General features: G+C 48.0%; 1 protein-coding gene across 1 annotated transcript in view; it reads right to left on the minus strand.

Annotated features, from left to right (window-relative positions):
• Nucleotides 1-5,868: 5,868 nt before the first annotated feature.
• Nucleotides 5,869-10,000, minus strand: part of LOC139397094 (extracellular serine/threonine protein kinase FAM20C-like) — a gene marked incomplete at its 5' end in the record, with an annotated part of 24,594 nt that continues 20,462 nt past the window's right edge. The window contains one exon of the mRNA XM_071143960.1: nucleotides 5,869-8,734. Within this exon, the coding sequence (XP_071000061.1) occupies nucleotides 8,449-8,734 (286 nt within the window). The remainder of the gene's footprint in view (nucleotides 8,735-10,000) is intronic.

A 10,000-nucleotide genomic window follows, 5' to 3' on the forward strand; every position in this document is an offset into this window, starting at 1 on the left:
TCCTCACGCTCCCTAGCAGTCTCCTCATCCTCCCTAGCAGTCTCCTCATCCTCCCTAGAAGTCTCCTCACGCTCACTAGCAGTCTCCTCACGCTCCCTAGCAGTCTCCTCATCCTCCCTGGCACTCCTCATCCTATCTAGCAGTCTCCTCATACTCATTAGCAGTCTCTTCATCCTCCCTAGCAGTCTCATCACACTCCCTAACAGGCTCGTCATCCTCCCTATAATGAGGAGGCTGCTAGGGAGAATGAGGAGGCTGCTAGCAAGGATGAGGATGAGGAGGGAGGATGAGGAGACTGCTAGGGAGCGTGAGGAGATTGCTAGAGAGTGTGAGGAGACTGCTAGTGAGGGCTCCCTAGCAGACTCCTCATCCTCCCTAGCAGTCTCTTCATCCTCGCTAGCAGTCCTCTCACCCTCCCTAGCAGACTTCTCACCCTCCCTAGCAGTCTCCTCCTCCTCCCTAGCAGTGTCCTCACGCTCCCTAGCATACTCCTTATCCTCCCGGGCAGTCTTGCCACACTCCCTAGCAGGCTCCTCACGCTCACTATTATTTTCCTCACGCTCCCTAGCAGTCTCCTCATCCTACTTATCAGTCTCCTCATCCTCCCTACCAATCTCTTCACGCTCATTAGCAGTCTCCTCATGCTCCCTAGCAGTGTCCTCATCCTCCCTAGCAGTCTCCTCACACTCCTTAGCAGTTTCTTCATCCTCCCTATTAGTCTCCTCATCCTCCCTATCAGTCTCCTCACGCTCCCTAGCAGTCTCCTCATGCTCACTAGCAGACTCTTCATCCTCGCTAGCAGTCTTCTCACGCTCCCTAGTAGTCTCCTCATTCTCCCTAGGAGCCTCCTCCTCCTCCCAAGCAATCTCCTCATGCTCCCTATCAGTCTCCTCATCCTCCCTAGCAGTCTCCTCATCTTCCCTAGAAGTCTCCTCATCCTCCCTGGCAGGCTCCTCACGCTCTCTAGCAGTCTCCTCATCCTCCCTAGCAGCCTCCTCCCGAGCAGTCTCCTCATCCTCCCAAGCAGTCTCTTCACACACCCTATCAGTCTCCTCATCCTCCCTAGCAGTCTCCTCATTCTCCCTAGCAGTCTCCTCACGCTCCCTAGTAGTCTCCTCATCATCCCTAGCAGTCTCCTCATCCTCCCTTACAGTCTCCTCACACTCACTAGCAGTCTCCTCACGCTCCCTAGCAGTGTCCTCATCCTCCCTAACAGTCTCTTCACACACCCTAGCAGTTTCTTCATCCTCCCAAGCAGTCTCCTCATGCTCCCTAGCAGTCTCCTCATCTTCCCTAAAAGTCTCCTCATCCTACTTAGCAGTCTCCTCATCCTCCTAGAAGTCTCCTCACACTCATTAGCGGTCTCCCCACGCTCTCTAGCAGTGTCCTCATCCTCCCTAGCAGTCTCTTCACACTCCCTAGCAGTCTCTTCATCCTCCCTAGCAATCTCCTCACACTCCTTAGCATCTCTTCATCCTCGCTAGCAGTCTTCTCACCCTCCCTAGCAGACTCCTCATCCTCCCTAGCAGTTTCCTCACGCTCCCCACTAATTATCCTCCCTGGCAGTCTCGCCACACTCCCCAGCAGGCTCCTCACGCTCACTAGCAGTTTCCTCATGCTCACTAGCAGACTCCTCACGTTCTCTAGCAGTCTCCTAACACTCCCTAGCAGGCTCCTCACACTCCCTAGCAGGCTCCTCACGCTCCCTAGTAGTCTCCTCATTCTCCCTAGCAGCCTCCTCCTCCTCCCAAGCAGTCTCCTCACGCTCCCTATCAGTCTCCTCATCCTCCCTAGCAGTCTCCTCATCTTCCCTAGAAATCTCCTCAATCTCCCTAGCAGTCTCCTCACGCTCCCTAGCAGTGTCCTCATCCTCCCTAGCATTCTCTTCATCCTCCCTATTAGTCTCCTCATCCTCCCTAGCAGTCTCCTCACGCTCCCTAGCAGTCTCCTCATCCTACTTATTAGTCTCCTCATCCTCCCTACCAGTCTCTTCACGCTCATTAGCAGTCTCCTCATGCTCCCTAGCAGTGTCCTCATCCTCCCTAACAGTCTCTTCACACTCCCTAGCAGTTTCTTCATCCTCCCTAGCAGTCTCCTCATCCTCCTTAGCAGTCTCCTCACGCTCCCTAGCAGACTCCTCACACTCGCTAGCAGTCTCCTCGCACTCCCTAGCAGTCTCCTCATCCTCCCTAGCAGCCTCCTCACACTCCCTAGAAGTCTCCTCACGCTCCATAGCATTCTCCTCATGTTCCGTGGCAGTCTCCTCATGCTCCCTCTTAGTCTCCTCACGCTCCCTATCAAACAAAGTCTCAAAGGGTAGCTTTGCAGTAAGTGCACACCAGAGGAGGCTGGTGGTAGGACCTATTTGAGCTCATTGTAAAGACTGGAAAGGGAGTAAATGGAACGGTATCAAACATATTGAAACCACATATTGACTCCGTTCCATTCATTCCAGCCATTGCAATGAGCCCGTCCTCCTATAGCTCCTCCCATCAGCCTACTCTGCTGCACAGATGCTAAACAGAACCAAATGCCATTCTCACTACAGGGTCCTCCTCTACTGTCTATTCATGGAAGACAATCAATTCAGATGCTTTCATATTAGGGGTCTCCACCACAGACGTAGAATTACTGGAATGGACTTTCCCATTCAAGTCATTCAACTGCTGTTGTCCCAACATCCTTGACTTTCATTTGATGATGTTGGTGTTCAGTGAAGATACACGTACATCAAGAATGGAGGGCTCATTGTGGCTTGGCTATGCTCTTTGGAGGACTTTCTTCACATGCTTGATGTCTTATGCTTACCATGGAAAACACTAGGGGTGGATGATGTGAGTTCCCCCCTCCATACAATGTAAAACACTTTGAACCTCTGGAAAAGCACTGCATAAATCCTATCCATAATTGTTTTAATTGAACCCTGGTAGAGAAAGGTGAGTTAAACCTCCTTTATAATACTGCCATGCTGAGACTGACTGTCCTAATATGGGCACCGTACAAGTCTTTTAACTAAAACTGTTGTTTTTGGGCACCAGGCTGTAGAGCTTGGTATTAACCGGCTGATCCTCACATTAGGGATCTGTTGTCTGTTTGCTGAACACCACAGCCGTCACTATGGTCTCACACTGTGTTGCCTAGCAACGCCGATGGGCTGTCCACCTCTTCCTGCATCCTGATCTGGCAACCCAGGGAACCTGGAGAGTGAGTTTATACAGGATACCAAGGTCACTCAGTAAACACAGATAATAAAGCACACCAAGACTAGGCCTCACAATCAAACACAGATAAATACAGGAGACTCAGGACTTGACCTCTCAATAGAATACTGTCTGTTCAGACAAGATACCAGAACCAAGGCATGTCAATCGCCACAAGACACTCATGACATCAGACATGACCTCTGACATGACATCAGACATGACATTAGATATGACATTAGACATGACATCAGACATGACCTCTGACATGACATCAGACATGACCTCTGACATGACATCAGACATGACATTAGATATGACATTAGACATGACATCAGACATAACCTCTGACATGACATCAGACATGACCTCTGACATGACATCAGACATGACATTAGATATGACATTAGACATGACATCAGACATGACATTAGATATGACATTAGATATGACATTAGATATGACATTAGACATGACATCAGACATGACATCAGACATGACATTAGACATGATATCAGACATGACATCAGACATGACCTCTGACATGATATCAGACATGACATCAGAGTAGACATTCACATCATAAGTGATATCCTGTTCATGATAGAACATGATGACAATATCTAATCTTTAGGTTTCAGGACCTTGTAGAGGGCATTGTTAGCGTACTACCTATTTTGTGTGACCATAGCCAGATGAGGGTTGGTGAAGGATGGTCTGCGATGGGGACAGGGAGAAATTATAGGGTGTTGATTATGCATATATGCTTCAAGCCAGTAAAATCAACCAGAAAGACTACTGCTTTTCTCCTTCTAGTGGCCAAATGCATTATCATCCTAAACCCTCTATTGAACCATGAGTATTGGGGTTATGCCATTACACAACAGCTGCTGTTGCTGAAAGTACAAGTTGATCAGCCAGTGATCCAAACAGCTGTAGGTAGAGGAGCTCCAAGTTCCCGGAAGAACAAGATGATGCTGATAATACCTTTAAGGAGAGAAGCTTAGAGATTAACACTCAGCGAAAAGATTACACTGCAGTCTTCAGATTACTGTGTGACTGTGTGTGTGAGAGAGAGGGTGTGTCTGCGTGTAAGAGAGAGAGAGTGTGTGACTGTGTGTCTAAGTCTGTGTGTGTGTATGAGAGAGTGTGTGTGTGTAAGAATGTGTCTAAGTCTTTGTGTGTGTGTGTGTGAGAGAGAGTGTGTGTAAGTGTCCTATGTGTGATTCTGCAGGAGGCTGCTGAGGTATCAGTTTAAGGGAGAAAGCTGGGTTGAGTCGCAGGGAGTCAGAGTGCAGCTGAAGACGTCAGGGGTCAGGATACTTCACATATAATACTCATTCAGTACCTCCAGACGGTCTGTGTGGATGGCTGGCAGCATATTCACAACCGACCTCCCTCTCTCTCTTTATTCAGGCCAAGCATTGATCCTCTAGCCAGATGTTGAAATATCTCTTTAATTCTTATTTCATATTCTAACCCCCTTCCAAGGATAGATACACATACACTCATGCACACACACACTCAAACACAAACACTCATGCACTCAGACTGACGGATGCAAACACACACACACACACACACGCACGCACGCACGCACGCACGCACGCACGCACACACACACACACACACACACACACACACACACACACACACACACACACACTCTTTGTTGTAATTTTTTTATTGCACACCTTTATCATTTAGCTAACAGATGTTCACAGCAACAATGCAATAGGAGAAAACAGAACAGAAGCGTATCGCTGCGGCACTGCAGCCTCTTAGGTCTTCCAATATATTTATAGATATTTACACTGACAATATGAAAATCGCAAGTACAACGCCCAGGGCTGAGTTAACCCTTTAACTGCTGCTGTATGAAGGGAGGAGAAGGCTGAGTTGGTAGAGCAACTCCAGGGTTGTGGGTTCGATTCCCACGGAGGACCAGTACAAAAATGTATGCACTCACTACTGTAAGTCACTCTGGATAAGAGCGTCTGCTAAATGACTCAAACGTAAATGTAGAATGTTAACTCAGGCTGTAGTGTGACCTCTATGTAGTTGTAGTCCTGTTCGTATGGCCACCTGAAACATTCAGTATACCCAACATTCCACAGGCACCAGGTTAGCCATACGTAGCCAGATTCTAGGGGCTATTGGTGGAATATAGAACGCCTGTATAGAGCTCAACGCTTCCAGCAATCAAAGACAGCTTTTCAGATCATAAAATGGACATAACAGTAAATAGTACCAACATATAATTAGTACCAAAACATAATTAGTACCAAAACATAATTAGTACCAAAACATAATTAGTACCAAAACATAATTAGTACCAAAACATAATTAGTACCAAAATATAATTAGTACCAAAACATAATTAGTACCAAAACATAATTAGTACCAAAACATAATTAGTACCAAAACATAATTAGTACCAAAACATAATTAGTACCAAAATATAATTAGTACCAAAACATAATTAGTACTAAAACATAATTAGTACCAAAACATAATTAGTACCAAAACATAATTAGTACCAAAACATAATTAGTACCAAAACATAATTAGTACCAAAATATAATTAGTACCAAAACATAATTAGTACCAAAACATAATTAGTACCAAAACATAAAGAGAAATGTTTCAAAAAGAGAAAACCTTATTTCCACATCCATGTTTAAATGTTATGACACGTCAATACATCCTTTTTATTTTCACTTGGAAAAGTGTTGAACAACACAACAGGAACATTGTGTGTGACTGTGTAGCCTGGATTGTAACAGAAAACTGCATTTGACATTAGTTTGGTGTTGTAATGGTAACTTTAGTTGGTATAAAAAGATGGCATGACAACGGGGTAGTGCATCTGACTTGTATACTGGTATACACTGTAGTCACAGTTCCAACCTATCTTTACATCCACATGGATAGAGACTAGACTATTTCTCCCAAATAATCATTTCGCTGTTACTGACGTCAACTTGAGGCTGCGTGAAGTGTGAACAAAACTGGTGAGAGATTGTTGGTAATAAAATAATCTCACGTGGGGATAAAGCAAAGAGATCATGTATTTTGGGGGAAAAACAGCAAAAATCTCTCATTTGTTGATATGCAGATACATGGGGATTTTTACCAAGACCTCGAAGGCCTATTAAATGAACAGGACTGCCATGCCAGCTGAGACCAGAACAGATAGGCTCAGCTAACGTGAGATCTCTGAGACTAGAACAGATAGGCTCAGCTAACGTGAGATCTCTGAGACCAGAACAGGTAGGCTCAGCTAACGTGAGATCTCTGAGACCAGAACAGATAGGCTCAGTTAACGTGAGATCTCTGAGACCAGAACAGATAGGCTCAGCTAACGTGAGATCTCTGAGACCAGAACAGATAGGCTCAGTTAACGTGAGATCTCTGAGACCAGAACAGATAGGCTCAGCTAACGTGAGATCTCTGAGACCAGAACAGATAGGCTCAGTTAACGTGAGATCTCTGAGACCAGAACAGATAGGCTCAGCTAACGTGAGATCTCTGAGACCAGAACAGATAGGCTCAGCTAACGTGAGATCTCTGAGACCAGAACAGATAGGCTCAGCTAACGTGAGATCTCTGAGACCAGAACAGGTAGGCTCAGCTAACGTGAGATCTCTGAGACCAGAACAGATAGGCTCAGTTAACGTGAGATCTCTGAGACCAGAACAGATAGGCTCAGCTAACGTGAGATCTCTGAGACCAGAACAGATAGGCTCAGTTAACGTGAGATCTCTGAGACCAGAACAGATAGGCTCAGCTAACGTGAGATCTAAGCAAAAACAAATGTTTCAGCCATGTCGGTCACACTGTCATCATCTATCACAACTTTCTGTAAAGGCTATTCTCATGTCCTTGAAAAACATGTCCTAGTAAACCACGCAGCATGTTTTCATTCCAGCCATTCCAGCAAAGCATTGATTTAGAAGTTCCTCAGTCAAAAATCCAGAATTTCTGAATAAATGGGGCAGCAATTATCTTAAGTGCCAACCATGAACGACATTTTGATGGAAGGCTTTGATGAAAAGAAATGGAAAGATTGAATCATATCTAATATTAATGGACGAGGGCAAGGGCACTCAACACTAGTCAACTTCTGGGCTGCTGAGAGGTGCTTCAATAAGAGCCCTTGTTTAAGAGAGCTGCTTCCATCCAGGCTTTGAACACTGAATTTAAGTTGAACTGAAAGCTTTATTGAAAAGGAAACCGGTAGCACTTTCTTTAATGGTGTACTGCTTTGACGGGTATTTAGGTGGTACTTATTAGGAAACCATGTGGCATCACTGAGTTCTAGCCGGGGCTTTCACTATACTTTATGCTTAAAATTCACCACAATTGGGAACTACCTGGATCAAAATGGTGTATATTTAAATGCTTGTTTGAATCCCAAAGTACCAAATGAGTACTTTATGTAGTAATTAATGGGGTATTACTGTACAATTACCATTTTACCATGTCATTTCTTAGTAAATACCAGGTACTTTCTGTACTGTAAACAGCCTCTTGTATAATGTCTCATAGTAATGGAGGCCAATAAGCAAAGTCATAGATAGTGATGGGTTGAAAATGGAGGCAACTGATGAATAATGGTCACACTGACATTCATCATAAATAACGTACTATATACTTTTCATACTCTCCCTTTAAAATGAAAGCTTTACAAACCTTCTATTCCGTTCCTCCAGTTACTGTGCATAAATTAATCTCAAACCACATTTGAACTTGTTAAAGTAAAATCTCATTTGGTTGTGTAAATATACTGTAGCTAGCTTAGCGCTAACCCGAGCAAACAATGATAGCCTTCGCATTCAAACAACCCCCCAAAAATAAAATACGAAAACCAACAAAGTAAAATCAAAATGGTCCCTATTTATCATGTCCAGGAGAAGTAATAAAACATTGGTACTTAGCAAAGACCAGGCCTCTTCTCTCCTCAGCTCACTGCAATATCTGTGGACCAACAGTACCTATATACAAACACACGTACATGGGAGGTTCCATAGAGGCATTGACGGCAAGTCTCGGAATTCACTGAATTCAAAATGGCGGCTCCCGCACAGTCACAGGATCCAGTCAGTCTCTCCGTGAGACCAGACACCCATGGTTGGTTCACCATCAACGGTAGTCTCTTTGGAGGTCCAGGATGGGGAGAAAAGTGGGAGAACCAGGAGTACCACCCCTCCACCCCCCATCTCCCTCTCTTCCTAGCCAGGCCTCACTACCTGTGCCCTGGGTTCCTGTGGGTGGCTGTGTCCCTGCCCCCTCTGGCTTCTCTGGCCCAGTGGTGGTCGTCCACCTCCACCACGTTACTGTAGCCCTCCTTCTCCACGCAGACAGCCAGGACCTGGAGCACCAGGCGCAGCCTCCGGTCCATGGCCTCCAGGTGGGGCTGGATGAGGACGGGGTGGAGGCGGTCACGCAGCAGGGACTCCTCCATCAGACGGCTCAGCTGGTACTCCTCCTTGGCGAGCAGCTGCAGACGCAAGTGGGTCGACTTCCTCACTCTGTGGGACGGGGAGGAGGGGAGAGAGGGAGGGGAGAGGGAAGGGAGGAAGGGGATGAGGAGGGGAGAGAGGGAGTGGAGGTGGAAGGGCGGGTGACGAGAGGAAGGGGATGAGGAGGGGAGAGAGGGAGTGGAGGTGGAAGGGCGGGTGAAGAGAGGAAGGGGGTGAGGAGGGGAGAGAGGGAGTGGAGGTGGAAGGGCGGGTGAAGAGAGGAAGGGGATGAGGAGGGGAGAGAGGGAGTGGAGGTGGAAGGGCAGGTGAAGAGAGGAAGGGGATGAGTAGGGGAGAGAGGGAGTGGAGGTGGAAGGGCGGGTGAAGAGAGGAAGGGGGTGAGGAGGGGAGAGAGGGAGTGGAGGTGGAAGGGCGGGTGAAGAGAGGAAGGGGATGAGGAGGGGAGAGAGGGAGTGGAGGTGGAAGGGCGGGTGAAGAGAGGAAGGGGGTGAGGAGGGGAGAGAGGGAGTGGAGGTGGAAGGGCAGGTGAAGAGAGGAAGGGGATGAGGAGGGGAGAGAGGGAGGGGAGGTGGAAGGGCAGGTGAAGAGAGGAAGGGGATGAGGAGGGGAGAGAGGGAGTGGAGGTGGAAGGGCGGGTGAAGAGAGGAAGGGGATGAGGAGGGGAGAGAGGGAGTGGAGGTGGAAGGGCGGGTGAAGAGAGGAAGGGGGTGAGGAGGGGAGAGAGGGAGTGGAGGTGGAAGGGCAGGTGAAGAGAGGAAGGGGATGAGGAGGGGAGAGAGGGAGGGGAGGTGGAAGGGCAGGTGAAGAGAGGAAGGGGATGAGGAGGGGAGAGAGGGAGTGGAGGTGGAAGGGCGGGTGAAGAGAGGAAGGGGATGAGGAGGGGAGAGAGGGAGTGGAGGTGGAAGGGCGGGTGAAGAGAGGAAGGGGGTGAGGAGGGGAGAGAGGGAGTGGAGGTGGAAGGGCAGGTGAAGAGAGGAAGGGGATGAGGAGGGGAGAGAGGGAGGGGAGGTGGAAGGGCAGGTGAAGAGAGGAAGGGGATGAGGAGGGGAGAGAGGGAGTGGAGGTGGAAGGGCGGGTGAAGAGAGGAAGGGGATGAGGAGGGGAGAGAGGGAGTGGAGGTGGAAGGGCGGGTGAAGAGAGGAAGGGGGTGAGGAGGGGAGAGAGGGAGTGGAGGTGGAAGGGCAGGTGAAGAGAGGAAGGGGATGAGGAGGGGAGAGAGGGAGGGGAGGTGGAAGGGCAGGTGAAGAGAGGAAGGGGATGAGGAGGGGAGAGAGGGAGTGGAGGTGGAAGGGCGGGTGAAGAGAGGAAGGGGAT

Source organism: Oncorhynchus clarkii, unplaced genomic scaffold (assembly GCF_045791955.1).
Source record: "Oncorhynchus clarkii lewisi isolate Uvic-CL-2024 unplaced genomic scaffold, UVic_Ocla_1.0 unplaced_contig_660_pilon_pilon, whole genome shotgun sequence".
NCBI classification, from domain to species: Eukaryota; Metazoa; Chordata; class Actinopteri; order Salmoniformes; family Salmonidae; genus Oncorhynchus; species Oncorhynchus clarkii.